At 41.7% G+C, this 25,453-nt stretch overlaps 1 protein-coding gene and 1 long non-coding RNA gene across 3 annotated transcripts in view; both read right to left on the bottom strand.

Moving 5' to 3' along the window:
* LOC137169791 (uncharacterized) overlaps positions 1 to 6,575 on the bottom strand; it is a 41,945-nt gene extending 35,370 nt beyond the window's left edge. Inside the window, exon 1 of the long non-coding RNA XR_010924540.1 lies at positions 5,408 to 6,575. This is a non-coding gene — a long non-coding RNA (uncharacterized lncRNA). The remainder of the gene's footprint in view (positions 1 to 5,407) is intronic.
* A 2,924-nt stretch (positions 6,576 to 9,499) lies between these two features.
* On the bottom strand, positions 9,500 to 25,273 carry smek1 (SMEK homolog 1, suppressor of mek1 (Dictyostelium)). Of its 2 annotated transcripts, none has more exons than XM_067573146.1 (15): positions 24,121 to 25,273; positions 23,746 to 23,801; positions 23,539 to 23,637; positions 22,777 to 23,394; positions 21,768 to 21,845; positions 21,548 to 21,664; positions 16,925 to 17,041; positions 16,574 to 16,705; positions 15,589 to 15,691; positions 15,322 to 15,480; positions 15,026 to 15,195; positions 14,102 to 14,244; positions 12,394 to 12,584; positions 11,517 to 11,728; positions 9,500 to 10,710 (listed from the first exon to the last, which is right to left on the bottom strand). In XM_067573146.1, the coding sequence occupies exons 1-15, from the start codon at positions 24,260 to 24,262 to the stop codon at positions 10,588 to 10,590; spliced, it is 2,460 nt and encodes an 819-aa protein (XP_067429247.1). In that variant the 5' UTR covers positions 24,263 to 25,273; the 3' UTR covers positions 9,500 to 10,587. The 2 variants fall into 2 exon arrangements, with proteins under 2 accessions (XP_067429247.1, XP_067429249.1); XM_067573148.1 differs by having other exon boundaries at positions 14,102 to 14,241.
* Positions 25,274 to 25,453: the final 180 nt, after the last annotated feature.

The raw sequence follows: 25,453 nt of genomic DNA, 5'->3' as shown, positions 1-25,453 counted from the left end.
ACACAAAAGGAAATATTATTTATGTCTTTTAAACATTTTTGCCAAATTCAAAGTCAGGCCAATTGTATACAAAAGAAATTACTGAAGAGGTTGTAATCAAGTAATTCTCTACTGAGTCTACCATAAAGTAAGAGAAAATCAACTACTTCACTGGGCTGAGGGCCGGCTGAGGACTGTTTTCTGGACCTGGCCCAAAATCTTTTCAGCACCACTTGGGTTTATACGTCCCAACCTGACAAACATGACCACCCAGTGGGCCAGTGACATTTACAGTGAGCCGTTTCAGCCCATTAGCCAGCATCAGATACTCATGCTGCAATACCTCGTGAGCGACATGACCACCAGGTCCAGGATTTAACTGAACCCCAACACCCAGTATCACCACCTCCTCTGCCTCTGTTGGAACAATAAAAGCTTGGTATTGTAGCAGGAAGAGGAAATACGGTTCCCCGTGGATTCTCTCCTGCTGTTATTCCTGCTACTATTTCACATAAATTCACACCCCAAATCAAGGCTGATAAAATGACAAAGGGAAACCGTGGCTAACAGCTCACATCCTCATACACATCCTCTATGAGAGAGTGCGTGTGTGAGTGTGTGTAAAAGAGAGAAAGACTGCAGTGTCCTACAAGGAAGAGAAATTTTCTTCCCATGTATATTCAGACTAAATCACTTGATTTATAAAAAGCATGAAAAATCTACTTCACCAGTTAAAGACAAGAGGTGCAAAGACAGACTATATTAACAAAAAAACATGTTTTAATCTAAACTCAACACAGTTTCACAGAGTTCACTTCCTACAGTCCACAGCCTGAACTTCTGAACTCACACTGATCCAAGGTCAGGCTCAAAAAACCGCAAAGGACCCGTCACACAGGATCCCTAAACTCACAGTCCTCTTGTCCCAGGTCGGCTCCAGAACTCAAGGGACAGATCCTCAACATTGTTAAACTAACATCACACTGGTCTCGGGTCAGAAATTAAACACAAGGGAAAAGCAGTATGATTTTGGCCTGTGGCAGATGCTTTTCATTGGAAGTTTATTTTCGTTCGGAGCCATAGGACTCACATGCAATCAAAACATCCACGTACATAGCTGCACATGCACACTTTTAAACATAAACACACACATTAGTGATTAAGGACTGCCAAGAGTTTAACAAGGAAATTCCTCTCTACGTCATGCTAGCATCTTATACAATCCTTGAAATGATGTTTATTTATACTTTTTTCCCCCCCTCAAAAGCAGAAAAAAATGACCCTTCACTGTGATGATCTCCTTCCTATAGCTTTTCTAACATTTCTAACCTTACCTTAAGTAAAATATGTTTTAATAAATTAGTTTTTGGATCATTTAAAGACAGGAATTATTAATTTTTTCCACAGAAATGAGCAAACTAAGAGCCCAGTTCTCCCTCCCTGTTTCATCCTCTCTGACCATCTGGCTGGTCAAATGGATAGTAGTCTCAAAGGTCAAAGCAGCTATGGTCCATCGTGACCCTGTCAATATCACTGCTGCACTTATCTGTAATGGAAGACACTTTGTGTGACTGATAGTCAGGTGGGGGGTCATGGACCGGGTGCTATGTGTGAGCGTATGTATGTATTTTTCTTCGTCATACAGTATGTGGGAGTGGTGACTGTGCTCAGATGATTGAAGCGTGATATGCGAGGATCACAGCCAGGACTGTGCCCTTGAAACGCTCATCGGTCAAGGGTATCGTCTGCCAACTGTGTGTTGGCGCGAGTGTTTGAGTACACAATGAAAGGATAAGTAAGTGTGTCTCCTGGCTCCGGGAACTATTACACCCTGAGTCCTTGACACACTGACTAAGTAACACAATGTATGCAGGAGTAGCGGAGCCTATAAAAAGCCTTGTTGGAATGAAAGCGGGGCTGTCCTCCCTGTAGCTAGCTGTGATAGCGTAGAGCTTCTTGCGCTGGAGCCAGATAATAATGAAACGCTGGTGTCAGACAGGAGACAGGGGAAAGAATCAGGCCTGTGGAACAGAGCGCTAATAATAGCAGCCGAAACTGTGCTATTCCCACCACTGACTGAGGAACCATCATCACACTCCTGCACACTCACTCACACACACACACACACACACACACAGAGGCTCAGACAGACACACACACACACACACACACACACTGGCTTGGCACAGAGTTTGAACAGTAACCTGATCAAGCCACCGCAGAAACCAAAGCAATCAGGAATCAAAGCAAATCTAGCATGCGTACAGTATGTGCATGTGCGTGCATGTGCCGTACAAATGTGCGGATGTGTGTGTGTGCAGGGAGTAGAGTGAGTGAGCCAGAGATAAATGGAAGCAGAGTTCGGTGGAAACCACTTTTCCCTCCATAAAGCGAGGAGCCCATGCTTCTGATGTGCCCTACCAGAGAGGAAAGAGAGGAAAGAGGGCCTTTCATTCAGCATGAGGAGATCTGTCTCGTCTCCTTTAGCTCCCCTCCGACCCCTCGTCTTCGCTCCTCGAGAGCATCTGAAGCCCATTCTCTCCCTCTCCTCCCCTCTCTCCATCACCCGCAAATATAACAACGTCTCTCTCCACGACAAGACGAAAGGATTTTTGCTCCTAATTGTACCCAGCCGTCACAGAGACGGAAGAGGTGAGGGGAAATCGGGAGAGGAAAGGAGAGGAGAGGAGAGGAGAGGAGAGGAGAGGAGGGGAGAGGAGAGGAGGGGAGAGGAGAAGAGAGGAGAGGAAGGAGAGGAGAGGAGAAAGAAGTAGGGTAGGGAAAGGGAGTCAAAGCAGGGGAGAAGAAAGGGAGAAATGAAAGATGTGTTTGTTCAGTGCCGCAGACTGACACATCTCTCTTATCTCTTGCCCAGCCAAACCATATGCCCCTAGGCCACAGAGGGAGGGAGGGAAGGAGGGAGGGGAGAAAGATGAGGTGTAAGTGTGTGAGGGAGGGTGGGGGTCGATTATAATATGTCTTCGCAGGATACGGGCACATGCCATGCGTACAGTAGGTAAGAGTTATTCAAGGTCAGCCAGGGATGGAGACAGAAATATAAATATGAAAGCCAATAAAAGCACGGAGAAGGGACACTGAACAGATACATGGCGAGGCACTGACTCGAACCGAAAGGGGCTTCTGCCTTGACCCGTGCTCCCCTACGGCTTCTCAGTCGCCTGTTGACCACACACGCCGCCGGCTCCCGCGCGATGAAACTGGCACAGCGCGGACGCCAACGCCACACGACACGGAGCCACCGTCAAAGCGTCAGACACTCCAGCAGCAGGAGCCATCAGGCCTGGCTGCATGGAAGAAGTAGAAGAAGAAGAAGGAAAAAAAAAAATCAAACAGATTTTGATTATACACAGGCATTCCCCTCTTTGGAAGCGAACGTGGACACAAATTGTGAATGTCAAACACTATTTTTGACTGCTACTGTATTTGGGAAAAGTTGTGTTTGGTTAGTTTTGTGTTACCAGCCAGAACCTGAAGCCTGCCAAGACTTGAACATATAGCTAGAGGTTTGATATGTTAAGTTGAATAGTGAGTTTAATGTATACAGTAGTATCCTGACTGAATGACCGGGGCACTTCTTATGTGTATATGTGTGTGTGTGTGTGTGTGTGTGTGTGTGTGACTGGTCCCACATGTTCAACTCCTGCTGAACCACGTGTCCGATTCCCCTGTTTATTGACTGGAAACTGATACCTTTAAGGGATTCATTCATGCTACATTACGCGAAGTAAATTCAATAGCCCAGGCATCATGGTTTGGTCATTCACCTTCTTGCCCTGGGTGATTTTTACATGTTGGATGTCTGCCTCTCTTTCTCTCTCTGTGAGCTTTTCCTTCACAGAAGCCGTTGTGTTTTCCCAGCGCTCTACTGCACAGCCTCATTTCTCAACAACACCTCCAGCTCAGTCCAGCTATACATGCCCAGAGGGCCGGTGAAGTTGGTTTTATTTTATTCAGTGTGAGTTTTACGCGCTTTTAATAGGCGCAGAAATTTATGCAGGCGGGGATTTTATCTGCTAGATTCCAACGTGTGACTCCACATTACTGGAGCGCCATTAAATGTAAACTCCCGGAAAGTACGCCGCTGCTACTAGGAATAGATCCAAGTGTGTGCGCATGTGGGCGTAAGTCAGTGTGTGACTGGCTATCTGCAGCTCATGGTGTAGATTTTACAGCGTGCCTCCTGAGTATGCTTCTGACCCATCACACACATACACACACAAACACGTACACACACACACACACTCCTGGGTGCGGAAGGTGCGCTCTTTATCACTGTGACATTTCCATTTAACACGCAGCCCAAGAGCTCTTACATTCACATCCATGTTTCCTGTGCCCCATGCTTGAGGCACAATACCAACCACTTAACATTTAGCAATGGCAGATCAGCCCCAAATTCTTCCACTTCCCAAACCTTCCATGGGAAAACTCATGATTTATCTTTGATTTGGAGTGACAAGAGTTATGAAGGGACCACGACCTACTACGGTGAAACAAAGGAAGCATGGGCTTACTGCTGCTTCATGGTGCACACTGAGGAGAGGTTGTATCTGCTCTGAACTGAACTGTTGAGCTCCAGTAAATGCAACTTATGGGCAGAGAATGGCTTCCAACCCTAAATCTGAGGGGTCACAGAGATGATTAAAGGAATAATAAAGTTAAAAACTGATGACTTTTCTGGATTTTGTCTCATCTTGTTAAAGAGTGTTTTCTTTTGTGATAATTTTACCTCTTTGTGGCTCTGAAAACGCTTCAAATTAAACTATATTTAACCTTTTTAAAGCGTGAGAAAAAAGTGAAAATGATGTCTTCAAATGCCTTGTTTTGTTTGTTTATTCAGCTCAAAAATCCTAAGAACTATTGAGCAAGTCAGACTAAAGCAGGAAATTTGATAAGCTGGAACCAGCAAAATTGTTGCAGATGAGCTTTCTGTTGATTACCTAATCTATTAATCAAAACCAAAGTCATGTTTCAGCTCTAGTCTCCAGTTGACTTTGATTTGCATTTCAGGGTCACAAGCTAAAAGTGGCAGGAAACATTGGACTGATTTTAAGGTATTTTAGAGGCAAAACAACTGCAGAGAGGACACATATTTAGGAAAATGATCTGCAGATATCAAACAAAGCAATTCTGTTCAGGAAGGCTGTGGTCAATTAGTAGTAGGTTGTTTTGTAGGATCACATCATAACTTTCAAAGCAAAAAAACTGACCTATACGGTGGCCAATCCACGGGGTCACACTTGTCCTTTATAGACAATGCATTGGCCTACACACATTTGGGATTTGCTGTATATTAGGAGTCTGTAGGTTGACCTCTTGGCTCAATTTATCTGTCAGCCATCCATTCCCACCTAAAAGGAGATCCCATGAAAAGTAGCCTGGGCTTCTGTTCGTGACTGTATCTCACCTCTGCCTTAATGTAAACCAGATGTGACGGATGATGACTTTTCTCCACTCTTTCATTTGCTACCGACAGTTGCTGACCCGGGGCGTCCTAGCTGCCCGGGGTCCCTGTCGGTCGGGGCCCTGCCTGCCGCCCTCTCTGCACCTCAGGGCCGCTCAGCTCCAGCGTTTAACGCGGTGATTAATCACACTGCGCGGCGGACGTGCTGCGCTGAACACGGCCAGTCACCTCCATTAAAGGCGGGGGAGCTGCGGCGGACACAGAGAGCACTTTGTGCGGGGGAAACACAGGTCATTGTCTGCTGCGACGCCCGGCCCGGTAGGGACTCATGAAGGTGGACTTTGTGCGGGTGTTTTGACAACCTCAGCTGAGCTTCCGAAAACCGCATGTGTGCCATATTTCCTATTTCATATCCTGGTTTGGTAACTAGGATTACATGGGATTGAAATAATACATCACTGTTTTGTCTTTTAACTCCTACTTTGAATATAAAACAAAACATGTTGTGCGAAAACTTTTGTTTAATTTTAAAGTAATTTAAATCAAGTGAACAACTATAATTGAGAGCTAATGAGTTATTTACTTGCTCCATTAATTTACTGCAACCAATCTCCAGAAATGGTCTCTACCGCCCCCTACAGATGGCATCACCCTGCTGTTTTCCACAGTTAAAGGACAGTTTCACCATTTTTCAAGTCTGTCTTAAAACAAACGGCTGTAACATTGAAATATGTCTACTTGGTTTGACTAATTGGGACGGCTGAAGTGTCATATTAGCTTCAGATGAACTTTTAAGTACATTTTTGCACAGAAGGAGACTTTTGGGCCCCATCACTTACGTTGTAAGCACATTTAGAGAGGATCTTCTAATGGTCATTATGAACAGGAGGAATGATTGTGGCAAGAAAAACCTGTTTCAATGTTAATGTGGGCACCTGACTATTGTTTCAGACAAACTTGAAAAATTGTGAACACATCTTTTATGTGTGATCTACTGTATATTGACAATACTGACAAACACCATGAAAATGAGTTCAAACTTACTTTCAGTCTGGGGCATTGCAATGAGATATTGGATTATAATGATTGTAATATCCTGGGCCCCAAACCTTAGAGGACCCTTAAATATCTGGACTATTAATGCCTTTGTTGGTTTTTAAGTGTATAATAAACCCTGTCTACTTTAAACCTTGACCCTTCAGGTCCTGGAAAAATAGTTAAATGAAAATGTTAATCAAAAATAGTATTAAAAATAAAGGAAAACACCTAAAAATCATCAAAGTCATCAATCCAAAAAAATCAAAAATCATCAATCAAAAAAGTGAAAAAGCTGCACACTCATTACTCATTAATTAATTTTATTTGTTGATCTACATGTATTAAATTCATCTGAGTTATGAGTGTGCAGTGTTTTCACTTTTTTTACATCAAAAATATTATATCAGTTATCTGAAACAAACTCAGATCATTAGTAAGCTAATGATTTTGAAATAAAACATGGTGATGGATTCTTGTGCATGATTGTCCTCCTTAGATAAGCTTTAAAGATTCCCTCCAGACATGCTTTAAGATATATAAAAGTCCTCTGTGTGAAAATGTGGCTTTCTCACAAAACGTTCACTTATCTTGTTAAAAACAAACATCCAACTAAATGAACAAAGAGAAAAACAGATTTTTGCTTTAAGGGGGACTTTAAACAAGCGACTAAGGCAGTACCTATGCAATATCTGGAGGTGTGTGTTGAGTTCATTCAAAGTGGTTAGGTTCGCATTGATGCTGTTGTGGAAAGTGAGTGTGTTAGGGAGGATGGCGGCAGGATAATTCCTAGTTTCAGGCTCGCTTGCAATATGTAATTATGACTGTCTCATGAAAATATGCATACAACATACTGTAATCCCTGCACTGCACCATGTTGTCTGCAGTGCAGCATCATATGCTGCCATATGACTGTCGCATACATATTTGCATAGATATCTACTCATGTGATGACGCCAGAGAAAGTTGATAACTGGCAGACTGGATGCTTAGGGAGCCGAGCCAATCAAGAGAGCTGTCAAAGAGGCTTTTCATTGGCCCAGCAGGAAGCTGGACAGCAGTGTCCCCGATGGTGACTCTTCAGGCTGGCAGACACACAGGCGGGCAGAGCCGGGTGAGTGCCTTGGCACTGGAAGTGGAGACGGCATTCTGGTGGAGCAGTGGCTGGCACCAGCAGCAGACTGGCCTCTCCAGTGGCAAAGAGGGAGATCACACACACACACAAACACACTCTGCCACGCTCCTGCTGAGGAGCAAACGGAGGCTGGTAGGAAGGGCTGCTCTTGAAAAGCTGCCGTTGTCTGGAGATGGCTTTCATGTGAATGGGAGCCCTTAATAGGCGTTGTGTGACGGCTCTCGTTGCACGCTGAGCACCGAGTGATCCTCTTCTGTTGGGTTTTAATTAATAAGCAATGTTTGAAGGCCACAATGCACTTGGAGGGACAACACAGTTACTCCTTGGTGGCCTCGATGCTGTTTGTTTTGGAGTCGTACTCAAACTCCCACTGAGGTGACCACATAAGCTGGGAGGTGCTGACATTTTTCATAAACTATTTTCAAAGGAGTGAGGTCTGCACACTGTTAAGCTTCCAATAAATAATCTTATTCTCTTTTTTGAGGCAACATTTCAATCTTTAAAATCTTCCTCAGTTACAGGCCTTTCTTTAATGATTTGACTGCTGCCTCTTCAATAAAGACCTGTTTATTTTTTACATTTGCCTGAGGAAGATCTTACAGATCGACACGTTGCCTCAAAAAAAGAGAATTAAATTATTTATTGGGAGCTTAACAGTGTACAGCCCTCACTCCTTTGTATCATGCTATGAAAAACTTTTGTCTTGCACCTGAATAATTTGCCAGGATGTGTGCACACTTTGTCCCTCTTGTAGACCATTTTCACCCATTGTTAAAAAAACAAACGAACAAAAAAAAAACACTTCAAGGTCTACCAGAGTGCTGTAGCTCGCAGGTATGATACTGGAGTATGTAATGGTAAGAATATGACAATTTTCTACCTTTTCTCAAAGTGAAAAACTGTCAGTTTACTATGTAGGTAAAATAAATCCCATGTACACATATAAAACAGTCAAAAATCATCTAACAAATAAGCAAATAATATCAACACAATGTTCCTCCTCCTGGATGTGGTCACCAAGTTAGTCAGTTCAGTAAATTTTGAAAGGTTCGATTAAATATTTAGTCTGCCTTTTGTATTTTTTTTATGGTCTTGCTGCCATATGAAGTGACTTTTTGGTACTTTTTATATGTACTTTATATATAAATGTCCAGCCAGGACAGTCAGTCTGTACACTGCTCAAAACACCTTTCTGTCTTTGATTGACCGGCACAGAAAGACGTTATGTCTTTCTTAGAGCACCAAACCAGTACGCTGTGCACTGTGGAGAAGTTATGCATCAAATGCACACAAAACATTCTCAGACAGTGTAAATAGCGACACCATGCCACACACATTTGCCATAACAATTACAACCTACAGATGAAATGATCCCTGATAACAGGCAATTTTCTTCTATTGTGGACCAAGGGTGCCACCTGGTGGATCGCCAGGAAACCAGCGACTGAGGACCACCCATGAAATTAAGTGCCAAGCCTGCTATTTGCAATAAAATGGCATTCCTTTGATCCTTGAAAGAACCTTAAGAGATGTAGGCATGTCATGAACCGTGGAAAATAAGGGAAGTCACATGTTTGTCCTGGAGCAAGAAAGAAGTTTGACCATATATGTTGTAGCTTTACAGACCTACAGGCTGCATGTTATAACAGAGAAATATCTGACATTGTTCAAAGTGCTGAAACATGTACTATGAAGAAACCATTTATATTTCACTACTCAAATTTTTTGTTTTTACAGTGGGATTACAGATCATTCTTCAAATTCCAAGGTGTATCATAAGGTGGTGTGAAAGTTTATAGATGTATGTTGAACCTGACGGCGTCATCTGTGCTACAAATGTAGGGTCAATTTCTCGTGGCACCAGGAAAACTATGACTTGTGTATCAGATGCATCAAGGTAACAGTTGAGTTATTAGGACAAAGGGTAGTAGGACATCTTACAGCAAAGATCATTTTAATGGTCCCAAATATTCTGAACAACTAAGTGTACACTCATGTAAAAGGAAAAAAATGAGAAGATATGACAAAATTCATCACATCTAGAATTCCACTCAATCTTTAATCAAGACGGGATTACAAATTCTCCAAAAAATCTGCAGTTTCAAAGGGCAAAAAGGGTAAAACTAGCTCACCTACTGAGGTCTTTAAAAACCTGTTCAAGTGTGACTGAAAACGTCCTGAACATTTAAAGGCAGGTCTTTTTTGTTGTCATTTACAAAAAACAGGAGAAAGATTGAGAGACAAATAGAGAACAAAATGAAAAATAATGAAGAAACTGCTGGCTTTTTTTCTCTTCAGAGAAATAATGTCCGCTGAGGAACGACGACACTGATGACATCATCAAAAGACAACAAAGACAGCTCTTTGCCACATGCTGCCTCCCGTCTGGTCCTATATACTAAATTAAAAAAAGGGGACAAAAAGCAACAGACAAAGAGGGAGAAAGAGCAGAGGAAAAAAAAAAAAAAAGAAGTAGAAAGGAACAGGGAGGAAGTGGATTCTGAGGAGGGGATGGGGGTGCGAGTGGTGGTTCTGGGTCTGAATTGGCCGGCCCATTTGGGTCGCTGTGATGTCCTTCCCTGAGTGGGGGGGCGGGGGGGCAGTGGGTTATGGTCCAAGCTCGCAAGCTCTCTGGGATTTCAGTCTGTGTGTACATGTGTTTTTTTTGTATGTGGTCATTTCCTCCAGTTGCTGAATTAAACTCCAACCTGTCTCATACTGTCTGAGTCCGCTGAAGATCTTTTGAGTGCGATCTTTTCTCCCCCGACTTTCACTCGTCTGTTCACTTTTCAGACGGTTTTCCACTCCCAGTCTCCTGATTGGCACTTGTATGAATTGGGCTAGTCTGAGGAGGCTTCGAAACCATTCACAGTCCGCTCCTCTTTTGACCACCTGCTGACAGCGAGGGGTGGCTTTCATTCATTCAATTTGTTTACAAGTTTGATCATTCCTGTGTGAAGTCTATGCGCTGAAACTGTCTGAGCGGAGCACAAACTGAGACAGTGAAGCTTCTTTAGGAGCTCAGTTTGGACTTTTTCGAAGGTGGCAGAGGGTCCTCTTTACTCTCCCCATCGTCCTCCTCTTCTTCCTCCTCATCATCATCGTCAGGATAGTCCACCAATCCCACTAACCCTCCCTGAACAGGACAAGAAACATAAATCACATACTGTATCTAGTCATGATCCTGATCAATATTACACTACTACAAGTCAGTGGGCAGAGTTTGTAGTAGATTGGCAACAATAATTTAGCAGCCCTGTTATGTTTTAGATGTTAGCTTACTTCAGTGTCTCTTCACAACTCTTAACACTCTTGTCCATTACAGAAATGTACTAACTCTGGGAAGATGTTCAACGTCAAAAACACTCTGTTAGTGCTAAAACTACTGTTCCAAATTGTGTCCTACAGTGTGTGGATCTCTTGTGTGTCCATTTATGCAGAGTTTAAAAATTGCACTTATTTTAAAAATGATTTGACCTGTAAATCCTGTTCTATTGTTTATGTGCCATTCCTATTGTCTCTCCCTCTATTTTCCCGCTGTTTAAATAAAACTGACAAGTATAAAATCTGTGCAGGCCAATGACACATTGCTGGTGGTGATCATTCTCTAACACAAAACAAGGATTGTAGGAGATGTGTGAAAATAAACAGCCTAAGTGTGAAGATTTTGTAGTCAAAGCTCAATTTTCACCAAATTCTTACTTCCTTTTAATTAACTAGTGTTCCAGACAGAACAGACATTGTGAAAAATCATTTTTGTCTTCACAGAAAACAAATTAAGTTTGAGAATATTTCAGCATAAGAATTTATAGTGAAACACTGAAGAGCAATAAAAAACAAAACCTCAGGTGAATTTTGTGTGTTATTTGATGTGGAATTTAGAGACTTCCCAGATCAATTTCCAGTGTATATAGTGTCAATAATCAACATGTAGTCAGTTACCCTCGTGGTTACAGCTGTGGTGGAGGGTGAGCTCCGTGCCCCTGAGCCCGGAGACCCTGGTGATCCCGGAGAACCTGGGTTCAATGAGGCAGATGAAGGAGGGCTCGACAGGCTGGTTTTGGTCGAGCCAGAGAAGGAAAGTTTGAAGCTAGGGTTCTGTCTGCCTGACAAGCTCGACTTCCCCAGTACTTCCTTGTCCTCTGGGTCTTTCACTGGAGATGGAGAGGTGGACAACAAATGGTCATTTTCCCCATTCAAGTTCTTGGAAATACAAATTTACCTCTTCAGGGGTGAACAAAATATTATCCTATAACCAAGACATATTTCTCTTTTATTGTTTGAATGTCATTTAAACCAAAATGTTATTGTATTTTTAAAAAAAAATGCCTATCTTTACTCACAACCACATTTAACAGATATAATCTGAATGTAAAAACGTTTCGGGAGTTTTGTGAGTGATTCAGAGTCTGTTTAGGTAGAGCCCAGCCATGATGTATCAAGCCAGAATCTGGACCATGCCCATACATACAGGTAATTTATCATGAAACAGCACCAGAACAACAGCAGAAAGTAGCTGACGACAGGATCAAGCCTTCACAGTGAGGCATTGTAGAGGCATGTCTTTGTGGTAACAAATCAGGCATTTTGCCAGTGGAATATGCCAAATTTGATTATTTTTACTATCAGCTATAGGCTTTGGCTTATTCACATCTTCTTTAGTTTGTTGCTTTCTTCTATGAAATACAATGCAGGCAAACAACAGCTTAGTTAATTATAGAACAAAACTGTCCTGTAATAACTGACTACAGCATGTGATTCTGTCCAACCTCAATTTCACCCCAAAATACCTACTCGGAGTAGGAAAAAACATGCTTACATTTCTTTCTCTCCATGAACTTGCTTATAGGTTCCATGAGGTCTTCCTCACTCTTCATCTTGTCAGAGGGAGGAACCACTGCTTCACCATCCTCAAGGTCATCCTCATCTGTGTTGAACCACATCTCCTCTTCATCCTCCAGCGTCCGTGCATCACGACGGAAGCGGTGGTTCCTCAAGATGGAGCGCATGCTGGACAAGATAATGCAAAACTTAGTTGTCAAAGAAACAATACATATACTGTCCATACTCTAACCTAAGAAGGTGATTTTTAGCCAGCATACCCCTTAAAGAGTATTTTGAACTTCCTAATGTGAGTGACAACTACTAGCTCATATCATGTTCTTTGTCCAAAACCACTTTGTACCCGTTTCTGAAAATAACTTTGTAAAACACATTGAACAGAAACAAATCTCACAGGAATGAAGTAATAATTACAAAAGGGAAAACTGGCAGTGTTGGCCTGTGTGCTGAGTTTAAGTTGCGCCACAATACTAACAGTCTTAAGTGACTCAGAGTTTCACTTTCTGATTAGATTGTGTTTACTTCTTTCACAGTCATAGATGAGTAAGAGGTAAATTGCACAACCTAAGCCATTACATGTCACAGCACTCAAGTGTTTGGCTGAGAAACCTGTGGAATAACTAGGGACGCCCCCCGAAACCCGGTTCTGAATTGGAACCGGTTCCAAACGGCCGGGCTCAGCAGAGCAGGGAAGCTGTGGTGGAGACAGTGAACCAGGTGAAGTGAAGATAACGTTAGACTTGTGTTAAGGACAACTACGCTCATTACTGTAACTGCAATAAAACCTTTGCGGGTAAAAAGACAAAAAGAGTAATTTATCAAAACATCAACAAGCATGAACATGTGGAAAAGTGATGTTTTCATCTGCTTTGCCCACAGTCTCCCATCCACCGCTGGCATGTTTTACACAACCGCAGTTTGCTTGTTAGGCTAACATCAAATTGTTATAAAACAAGCTAAAACGAAAGCTGTCTGTTTGCAGCCTAACTGTTTAGCTTAGTTTGTAACATATATTTAAATGTGGAAAATTCTTGTAAACTCAGCTACCGGCTGAGACAGCAGCCCCCTCTCCAAACCAGCCCCTCCTCTCTATCAGCAGTACCTGAAGGCAGGTCTTCTTTCTGAACTCCACTCAGTATTTGTCAGAAGTCTGGGATATTAGTTATTTTATTGACATTTTAGATTTGTTTCCAGTGAGATATTACTAAGTAAACATTACTGTTGCTACATTTAGTTATGTTTAAAATATTAATCAATTCTAATCCAGTTCTGAATTTATTGTTCAAATTAAAATATTTTTTAAAAAAGCAATTCTTTAGTTCTGAAAAACAATCGATGAGAGTATCGATAAAGAATTGAAACGATAAGGAGTAGAGTATCAATAAAAAAGTAGTAAGAGTAGTAGTATCAATAAAATCCTAACGATAATCATCCCCAGGAATAACATTTGATTGTATACAGGCACTGTGACAGAATACACTCACATCCTGAAAAACACATAACTCACAAGTAATATATTAGTCATTTTTACAACTTAATAATGCATGTTATCTAATGGGGAAGTCACTTTGACCTTTTCTTTTTTTGATTTATTGTGGGACATAGACACACATGAAGAACGTCCTCACTCCATTAAATCATTCCTGACTGTAACAGTTGTGGTGCTGCAGCTTCGTTTTTCTCACCTATCCAGTTTGGGGTTGTCTTGCCGCTCTCGTTGCTGTTCATACCGCAGCTTTAGGCCTTTGAATGTTTGGACATAGTCCACGTCCTCCAGAGCTTTCCAGTAGTTCTCTACTATATGAGCTGTGAGAGATTTCACATCCTCCTGGGAGCAATGGGAGGAGAGAGAGAGGAAGGTAGAGAGCCAGTAAAAGGGGAAAAATAAAGGGGAAAAGTATGGAAAGTGAAGAAAATGGGAAGTTGAGACAGAGGAAGAGCAAAAGAGGAAGGGGAAAGAAGTATGGAGGAAATGAGCGAGAGACAGAAATAGAGAGGGGAGATCACACCAAACAAGTTAATATGAATCAATAAAATGTTTTACAGCCAACAAATTCTCACTTTTGGGAACATGGTTAGACTACCTACATATATCGGTTACTCAGAAAATGCATAAAAATCTACCCATGTCAATACACGTTTGTCACAGTGTAAACTTAATAACATATACTATAAAATGTACTTTTGAGGTATATCACAATGACTGGTTAGCATGAGACAAGCAAAAAATATTCTGCCACTGTATCAATGTGTCAATTTTGAGGATACAAGCTACAGAGAAAAATAAACAAGGAGTGAAGCAGAATAACAGAATTGGGGTCCTCCAACTTCCTCAACTAAGCCAAGCATGAGGAAAGAGGAGGCAGGAGCCTGACGATAAAAAAAAAAAAAACTCCCATTCTAAATCAAGAAGCGTTTTACATGTGAAGCATTTTCTTTCAATGTTGCTCAGTTTTGTCATGTATTAAACTGCAGAAATGGACAGGAAAAGTGAGACAACGGTGCCACGTGGCAAATGTAAATGTTCAGTTCTTGGCACAACAGATCAAAAGTGACATAAAAACACAAAAGTTGAGGGAAAAAGGAATGCAGAGTCAGGCAATACTCACCACACGGACATACTCAAACATCTCAATGATAGCAGAGTTCATGAGATTATAGCGTGAGCCATTGTTGAGGAAGGCCTTGATGACAGGCTCGAAGAGGAAGTTTCTCATTATGTAGCGATTGTAGAATTCATCCTTCAGACCGATGATCCTCCGCATGAAGCGCAGGGCACCTGGGCACACAGGGAGAAAGGAACGATGATTGATTTCTATTGGAAATGTGCTTAATGTTGCAAGATGTTGTCTGAGTTGACAGGCACCTAGAAGAAGAGATTTCGTTGTGATTATATGTAACTCACATAGTGCCAGGAAGGCATGCTGAGAGGCAGTGAGCACCAGTACCCTCCTGAGAATGTCCTTGTTGATGATGTAGTTTTTTATGTGATAGGTGTGGTGCTCAACACAGAATGTCAGCAGTTCCAAAATCAAGGCCAGCAACTGGGATGTCTGAAAATCATCTAAGAGAAGAAGGAAGGTAGGAAGCCACATAAAATGATTGTTCATAGAATTATATTTAACAAAAAACCAACACAATTGTCATCAAACATCTCACAGATATTCAATACCTTTGCTAGGTTTTTCCTCTGTGGTGTTGGCCAGTAGTGGAGCTGAGAGGACATGCATACAGTGCTTGTAGAAGAAGCTCAGGAACTCTGTCTTTTCTGTTTTCTGGAGAGAGTACACAAAAAGAACAATTTTATCTATATCATGATACTGATATGTATAGATATGAATGCTTTCACAGTCCCATCACTCAACATCAAGAGTTACGGTGCAAAGCTCCGGTTTTTCCTGTTACACTGGTATCATTATTGCCACCAACTTTCTCAATTAATGCAGGGTAACTTGATTAGCAAGAAAATCAAGGTATCCAGGGTGGATATTTTTTTCTGATATGACTCTGTCTGTATATATACAACCAATATCCACATTTAGATCACATTTTTCTCTCTTGAATGTACAGAAACTAATGTGGCACCACCTCCCTTTTCTTCTTGTAATGACTGTCCTTACAGTGCTGCTGAGTTTTTTGCTACAAAATAGTGAAGTCACTTTCCTTTAACACTCTTACATCTTTTGTAATGACATTGAAGGTATTTTTGCTTGATCTCATTTGACTAAAAAAAGGATACAATGTTCAAAAGTGCTTATGGAAAAATTTAATCCAAGTATGAATTGCACTGCTCAGGCTTAAGGTTTGTTCATACTTCAATACGGGCACAGAAAGCATGTACATGCTTCTATACATGTGCACTAGAAAAGAAGATGGCGACCTCTTGCCAGCAGGAAAAACAGCTTCTTTTTTGGGTGAATAATAATTATAAGACCAAGGATGGGGAATACAGCACAATGCTCAGGATGAGAAGCATTGCGTGTTTGTAGAGCATTTGTAGTGTGTACGGTTGCCGCAGCAGCAAAGTTTGGGGTGCATGGACCTGCATGGACATGGGTAGATTACAAATTTTATGATCATACAGATGCAGCAAGCATGAACAGGGTCACGTCATTCTGAGATTGAACCCATGTCTTAGGAGTAATATACAAACTCACATTTGCAGTAGCCAGCATGTTCTCTGGGTCCACCAGAGTCCGTAGCAGGCCCATCAGCTGCACCGCGCCACCTAGCTCTGGGTCAGTGTCACAGATCATGTGTTCTATGATCAGGTTGATCAGGAGGATGTCCTGGAGGGCCAACAAATAATCATCAGTAACAACACATTTGTTCATATCCACCTATGTCGTGCAATGAATTGCATGCTCTCATATTCCAAAATCAAAATACTGGCGGCAGGGAAATGATGCTAAATTCTGAATATGATTTGAATTTTGTAGAGAGCTTGAACAGCAGATCTATACAAAATACCTGACACACTGTCTGGCTAAATTTGTCCACATACTCACATCATCATTTTGCTGAGATTCCTGCATGACGAACTCTCGTACCATGGAGGGGTTGTACTCCACCAGATAAGAGAAGATATCAGTGGCTGCCCCACGCACCTGAACATCATCCATCCCCTGTTTCATAAACATACATCATATTTGTCAGTGGATTAAAACAAATTTCAATGGTCAATCCATCACTAAAACATACTGTGGGGTACAAAAAAACTGCAAACTCAGATTGTGGTTAGATACAGGGAAATGTGCTATTTCCTTTGGTCTAAGAACAAAGTGTATTTGGCTGTCTAATCTGTCCTCTTGTATCAGAACCATTCTACTTGTTTGTTCTCCTGCAGTCATTGGTGTGGTAGTGAAAGCAAAGTAACTGTTTCCACCAACAAGAAAAACTGGCACAGAGGATGTCAAAACAAAAATAGTTGATTTGAATGTGACATAAAAGGAAGCTGGATTTTAGTGCAGTGGCAAATTTCTGAGAACAGATGTATATTATGGCAGTTGTTGTACCCTTTAAGTTTTTTGATGTTTTAATATGTTGTAGGGTTTTTTTGGTTCCAAATGCAATTCTTAGTCAAAAAAGCAAATCAAGTCAGCCCTCTTGGTGTTCAAAATATGTCACAATTTATCTGAGCCCACACTTGAATGGGAATTCTATTGCCTTTCTATGCAGTAAAATAAATTAAACAAATTATTTTTGGAAACGAGAAAAAGCAGTTGTATGCCTCCGCCAACCAGTCAAATTGCAGTTTACATCCATGTCTGTCCAGACTCATAATATTTTCTGAATTCAGTGTCCTTGACATTTGATCACCAAATTCTAACCAGTTTATCCTTGAGTCCAAGTGGACGTTTGCGCCAGATGTAATGAAATTCCCTCCAGGCGTTACTGAGAATTGCATTCACGAGAGAATGGAACGGACATGAGGTCACAGTGACCTTCACCTCTGACCACCAAAATCTAATCAGTTCATTCTTGAGTCCAAGGAATTAAACTGATCAACCAGGTCATTTACATCATGAAACTTAGCTAAGCTGCTACACTGAGCAGAGAAGACAAGAGGAAAAATTATTAGATCTCTCATTAAGGATGCAAAAGTTTAAAGTAAGGTTAAAATCTTGCATTTATATGGGCTAAATTAACAGGCATGGTGAGACTCATAGGTTGAGGAGCAGCTGTGATTGGCTGGAGATAACAGAACTGACCTTTCTGGTTAAACATTAAGTTAGAATTAACAGAGGGTCTCATACTTGTGAGTACCAGTATGGTGAAAGCTGGGGTTTGAAAGGGGTTTGACAGGAGATATTATATATATGTATGGAGGAGGGTTTGAGTAACTATTGTGCCCTATCCTCCATACTGGTCAGGGGACCTGCAAACTGTAAGTGATGTCTGTGATTAACGATATGATTCAACGATATTCAAGATTATCACACCTGGTAGACAGTAGGTAGTTCCATTTGGGACTTCAACAAATCGATTTATGGTATCAACAACCAGAAAGACCTCAGGCTCTCAATCTATACAGCCACCACACACACACAACACCATACGTGTTGCTGACCACTGATACGTCCACATCAGGTACAGGTTTCATGTGATGAAAAGCGGAGTCAACAGCAAAAACATGGATCGTGGATTGTGCATCATGAGCAGACTGTTTGGTGGCAGGGGCTTACTCTCTGGAAATATACGCAAGTGGGTCAGAAAGCGTTTCTTGAGCCGTGGCAGAACTCCAAGTTCATGTGCAGGCCATCACATGGTGGGGGCCACATTGCTAGCTAGCATTAACTCGGCTAGCGGTGCAAAAGAGCTCGGGGGTAAAGAGAGAGAGCATCCTCATCTGCAAGCATTGAAGAATTAATTTTAAATGTATTTGAAGATGTTTTCTCAACTAAAATGTGTTGTACATGTAACATAACTCCTTTAGGGAATAGCTCAGTGCAGTCGACAGAAAGCATGTGTGTGATGGTGAGGCTGCAGCGACACCAGTCTGCGGCACACACAGACACAGGGACAAGCCAGAGGACGACTGCCGTTTTGACCCAAAACCAGAGCAACCCGCCTGCCATCCGGAGAGAGACACACCGAGAGCAGGCTGAGCAGGCTGAGCAGGCAGAGAGCGGGAGGGTTTCTGCTGAAAACAAGCACAGTGACCCAGGGAGACATGAGAGCAGTTGCTCACTAACAGCTATGTATGTTAACAGCAGAGAGCAGGAGGGAGGACAGATATCCTACTCCGCTACTCTGTGCTCCGACTCTGCTGCTGCTACGGACGGACATGGAACTTCCAGTTTATAATTGTAGCACCCGTCCTATTATTGATAACAAGCTTAAAAATTAACTAAAAAGTGGTTTTATTCCTATATAAAAAAGCAAAATGCTGGTATGGGGGTAAAGTAATGTCATTGGTGCCCGAACACCGTGTATCACCGGTAGCCCACCCCCCCAAAAGCCGACCAAAGTGTCTGATAAGACTAAAGAGAATTCGGCTGAAATACCACCAAAAACAACACATGGTCCTTTCTAAATTTTCTTCCTCATACCAAATTGTACCATGACAACTTGCATCAGCCATCCTGATGATTGTTTTTGTTGTGTTTTCTCAACTGTGTGTGCTCAATATGGAAGCCTCAAGGGTAATACTGACCACTCACAACCAATGTGTTTTTTTTTATTGTGGTCTGAGTTCATTTGACTTGGAACAAAGAACAAAATGCTGTGATCCACATGAGAAGTTGAAATGGAGCATGTATGGAAATACCCTTAGTCTAGTGACAAAAATGTTTACATGCCATTCTTTGAAACAATAGGAATTGGGAAAAAGGATTTTGCTTCCTCAATAAAGACTTTTTGTACTGTGTACAGTCCCTGACGACCAGATAGCATTTCATGTAATAAATCAAGAGCTGAAATGCTTAGTTGATTAATCAATTAGGTTTTTTTGTTTCATAATTTGTTTTTTTTCTGTTTTATAACACAATAAACATGAGGTCACATGTTTTGCAATTGCATTTGCTATAGTTTCAGCTGTCAGACTCTTTATTAGTCAGGTATGAATCCCATTCAGTCCAATACTCGTCTCCTTTTTCTTTCTGCAATCTTAAACTGAATGTCATATGTTCCATACTGTATATGCTGTTTACAGTATCTATCCATTGGTTCAGGGTGGGAAAAGCCAGGGCCTTATAATTGCCTTCTTGCTTGCTTCCATGATAATTTTTAGTAAATATTTATCTCTGATATCCAGTCATTAGACATTTCCTTAGTAGAAAGAGAGACAGGTGAACTCAATATCAAATCCTAGTTCCCCCTGCAGAAGTCTCTCCAACTTTGTGAGTTTGTAATAGTCATGTGGGTGTGGATTATGAGAGTCCATTCCATTGGAGAGATTTCAATGTCCAGTACTCTTTCCCACTTTTGCTTCAATAATATACTTGTCTGTATACTGTTCCCCAATAATCCACCCGGTGGGTTCCAAATGTATGCTTTAATAAATAGCTGTGTAACATCAGAGGGTTCTTCCTTGCTCGGTCCCATCACCTCTTTTACATAATAGTGTCACATTTGCAAGTATCTGTAAAAATCTTATCTCTCTAGACCATATTTTTCGGACATAGACCAGAGGTCTACTAATTCCCCATCCTTCACTGAAGAAGAATACGATGTGAAACCATGCCTTATCCATTATCTATATCTTAAATCTTGGTATGCTGGCTGGGGTTTGGGTCATATGCTGGCCAGTAGTAAGTAATTTTATGTCTTTCTGGATCTGAAACTTCTTCAAGAAGTCTAGCCATATGCCTAAAGAAAAACAAACCCACTGATTCTGGATATCAAGTGAGTTTTTGATCATACATGGGCAGCCCGTCAAAGATTGTATAGGTATACCTGATATTGATAATTCAATGTTTTTCCAATTGGCCTCATATTCAGGGTTACACCAAAGAATCAATGGTCTTAATTGTGCTGCTACATAATAATCCCTCAGGCATGGAAGGGCCACCCCCCCCCCCATATGGGATGGCACGTATTTGTGTTTACGTGCCATCCCATATAGATTAATCGATTAGTTGACATTTGTCATTTAGTTCTCATTTTTTGAGCAAAATTGCTGGTTTCAGCTTAACAGTTGTGGGGATTTCCTGCTTTTCTTAATTTTATTTGATAATAAACTGATTATCTTTGCGTGTTGGACGAAACAGAAACTAAGGTTTTTAGAACCTGCGATGCACTTTTTTTTTTAAAAACTAATTTGACATTTTATAGTCAAACAATTAATTGAGCAAAAACAAAATCAGCAGATAAATCAATAATGAAAATAATCATTTGTTGCAGCCCTTGAACAGATGCACAATTGTAACAACAGACAGGTGTTCATTATCAGCCAGTATCATCTAAGATACGGGTTAGACTCCAATATGGTCTTCAATTATGTTATTTGACCAAAAATTGTCTAATTTCTGTTTTGTCTTTTTTGTCTTCTTGGATATATGTCACTTAATTCTACTTTTAAATTATCAACAGACACAAAGCCACATTCCGTTATCACAATGCAAAAAAATCAGAGCCGCTGACAACAAGAGTTCCATTAAAGTTAAATTTGTGTAAGTTGCTGCACTCACCAGTATGACCTCTAGTGCAGGTAGAATGCCCATGTTTGACAGTGTCTTGAAGAAGGCGTCTCTGTTTTGAGGTTGTAACGTTTGTGAGAATGCGCAGAATTCCTTTAGGAAGTTCACCTACAAGAAAAAAACCAACATGGCTAGGTGAAACAAGGAACAAGGAGAAAAATTAAGAGCAAATTTTTTTCAAATAACTATCTCTGATGAAGGTCTGGCATACCAGTTCGTGTCTTTTGTCATCATCTGTAGCCTCATCTGTTAGCTGTGCAAAAAGGTCTGTCAGGAACTTCTCATCGTCCTGACATCAAAAGGGAAGGGGAGATGAGAGGGGTGAGCATCATGTAGACAATCAGTAGATCAGGATATGAAAAATCACCCTTGACCCTCACGCTTATCTAGGGTCAACTGTGTACTGCATCAAATCTTTTCTAACAAAGTCGTCGACTGAGTCAGATCATTTGTGTCAGATACAAATAACCAGAAAGACAAAAACCATCCACAGAGTTTACCAATGACTGATTTAGAGGCTCAGTTATTGTTTAATATATTGTGACATTATACACACCTCCTTCCATTCCATTCTTAACCAGAAATTTAAAAAAACATTCATGTTGTTCACTGTTATTATGTACACAGGATGTTTTACACTGGCAACCCAGTTTCATCCAATGATACCTGAGCTCCAACATATCACCGGCTAACACTTGGTTTGCAAATTTTTGGATCTTGGCTTCACAAGACTGCCTGATGCGAAGTGAAGAAGAAATAGTTCGTATCAGTAGTGTTTCACTTCAGAACTTCACATAGCACAGTATACCAGAGTCAACAGCAGGCCAGTTTTAGTTTTCCTCTAGCGCAGCATAACTGATTTACACAACACTTCTCCATCTCTATGGAGACAGCCATACATAAACACTGCTGAGTTGACACAGTACAAAAACACAAAGGTCACATGACCATAAAAACTAGCAGACAAACTCAGACTGGGTAAAGCACAATGGGACAAAAATAAAACCTATGTACAATCTAATTTCCAGTCCTCACTGCATAAACACTATCATAAAAACCGTGTACATTTTGATGTCATAACAGTTTTGTCTATTTATAAAGTTTGTTTCTATAAATCTAACAAATATTTCTATCCTCTGTTTTGTTTCTGATTTTTTAAAAACAGTAACAGCAAATAACTTTCAGAGGCAAACCTCATAATACATGTCTGCCGATCTCACCTGAAGCATGCCCACAATCTCCACCTTGTTGAAGAAGATGAAGGAGTGCAGGGTGGACAGCATGTTTTCCTCAAAAACAGAGGGCGTGGGCAGCACCATGTCCTGAATGTACTGCACCCGATACGTCTGGTGTATTTTCTGACGCAGTTCAGGATCAGAGATGGGGATCACCTCCTTAAACCGGGCTGTCTTTGTGAGAAACTCCCGGTGCCGCCGTGGCTGCGGGAGTGCTGGGTCAAACTCCAGACAACCAATGACGTCCATGATACACTCATCAGAGAACATGACCTCAAAGAGTGCAGTACGATTGAGCAGGAAGATGCCTTTAATGATTTCGTACAGGTGGTGCAGTCCCTCTCTGTTCTCCAAATCCTCACACACACGGAACAGCTCCAGGAGCTTGCGAATGTAACCCTCGTTCTCCACAGCCAGTGCCAGTTTCTCGCGCCGCAGTGGCGATGGAAGTGAGGAAGCCACCAGCTCAGCCAAGTCCTCCAAGCGGTTTAGTTCACATGGTGGTAACTCCAGACCTGGCGACGACATGTCATCAAAGCGCTCCTCCTCAGACTCGTCCACCACATCCTGGGTTATGTCCACCGATGGGTCCTTTCCCTGCACCTTAACATTGAGATACAAGTGTTATTGACGTACGATGCGGCTAGTCAGAAATTATTACCAGAAACACCCAAATGCACTTGACAGCGAAGGCATCCACAGATGGAGCAGACAAACACACACCCACACAAAGAGAAGTGCAGTTACCTGGCATATTTTCTCCCAGATTTCATCACAGCCGGCCTTCTCCTGGAAGCTGAGTGCCAGATCATAATTTTCAGCCTCTGACCATACTATCAACGTATCCTTTTCAAAAGAGAAAAAAAAAAGAAAATTTACAATCATTACACAGTGGAAAGAAATCCCTATTCTACATGTGCACACTACAGTACAGCCTACTAGGTACATACTGACCTGTTGTTTCTGGTAGGCTGTGTTTTGGTTAATTTTGGACTCCAGCAGTAGGGAACCTGTCCAGTGATAAACACAGGTAATATGAAAGTTGGGTATCTGCATTCACAATGACCCAAAATCAAATTGCAGGGAAGCAAGATACTAATTGAGAGTAGTTAATGATAAAGTGGTGCATCTCATAATACTCTAGAGCCATATTTATTGTATAATAAACTCTTAATTCCTTTGTAATGATTTTTCATAAGGTGGGTGGGTTAGGTTATTCAAATAAATCTGTGTTGAAGGTATTGTTGACGTGTAGTATTCATTTAGCAAACATAATGGTCACTAGTAAAATGCAAGTGGTCTCTAAATTCGCAGATTAAATAAACTTACCATCACTCTCTGCTCGCACCAGTAGAGACGTGCCTTTCAATCGCTCGACATAACCGGAGGAGACATGCCCGGTCCCACGGTCATCCCACTGTCTGTCCTCATTGAGGGTATAGACTTTGACTCGTCGACGAGTGTCCGTCATCCTGGCAGGTGGTTGTACCCGGTTTCCCCACTCCCGGACCTACTTGGCTTTTAAACGGTGTCTACTTCACCAGGCAACGCCACAACTTCTATTCACTTTTTTTGCACCTGTTCACTACTACAATGCGGTAATGGGCTTGTGTCAGGGGTCAACCAGGCGAACAGTCCTTTAAAGCAGCTTTAAATTGGTTAACACCTGGTCGATTAACCTGCCCGACTCCGCAGTTACAACTACGATATCAAGAATATTTTTGACGAGCTGCCTCAAAACTTATCTCGCCACGGTAATGGGCAACGCGCCACATACAAGCCGCTTAGAGACCATTGTAGCAAGCTAACCACAGTCTAATTTACAGTGCGGAGGATATTGACGTTAGCTAAGTTACCGTGTTAGGCGACAAAACAAGGACTGACAGACATGACAAAGTCCTCGCGTATAGCTAAGAGGGGTGTATTCAGAATAAGCCCCGCTGTTACGATCACTGGTTCCCAAAACACTCTGCCTGCTTATTAGTACAGTGTGTACGCTTGCGGCCAACGTTAGCTAATAGCAAACCTTAACGACTTGACAAGCAAGCTAGTACGCTAACTGCCTACGCTCCATATATTTAAGGTTAAACAACCATTTGAAGCAGAATGACCAGAGCGGTGCACCGATAACATTATTTCACACTTGCGGACCGCAAACGCCGTATTTACCCCGGACCAATGTTTCCAAATGTGTCTCAATAATACGCCAGCTAGCTAGCGTTAGCTGCTATTTCTTCCCCAAGTGTTCCGCCATGTTCTGGCTCGGGGCCGCGGAGAGACAACTCTCTCCTTACTGGTATTCATGCATCCCAAAAATTATGCAAACCGACAAACTGTACTCGTATAATTACTTAAAGTTTACGCTTTACATTATAATGCTATTTGCCATTCATTCCCGACGTCTTGTTCAGATAATTGCTAACTGCCCCCCCGTGAGTATTCAGCCATCTTGGGCCCCTTCAGAGTCAGTACGGGGTTTCCGCACAGCAACAACAGGGCAGCCCGCCACATTTAAAGAGACAGTACATAACGGCCGATAACTTGTTTTTTTTATTGTGATCAACAGAAATGGTTCGTCGAGCAACATCCAGCAAAAATTACATCCGCTACAACCACCAACTTCATTCTGCTCGATATAGTTTACATAACTTACCACCTGGCG

This window comes from Thunnus thynnus, chromosome 18 (assembly GCF_963924715.1).
Source record: "Thunnus thynnus chromosome 18, fThuThy2.1, whole genome shotgun sequence".
Lineage (NCBI taxonomy): Eukaryota > Metazoa > Chordata > Actinopteri > Scombriformes > Scombridae > Thunnus > Thunnus thynnus.
This window is presented reverse-complemented; position numbering and strand designations above follow the sequence as displayed.

Bases quoted from the DNA above. Each gene is read 5' to 3' on its own strand.
- smek1 (XM_067573146.1), bottom strand. From the start codon at position 24,262: ATGACGGACACTCGTCGACGAGTCAAAGTCTATACCCTCAATGAGGAC. The intron at 17,042-21,547 runs GTGAGTGCAGCA...TTTATGAAACAG, and splicing joins CTGCACTAGAGGTCATACTG to GGGATGGATGATGTTCAGGT. The intron at 15,481-15,588 runs GTATTGAATATC...TTCTTCTCTTAG, and splicing joins AGAGGAAAAACCTAGCAAAG to ATGATTTTCAGACATCCCAG.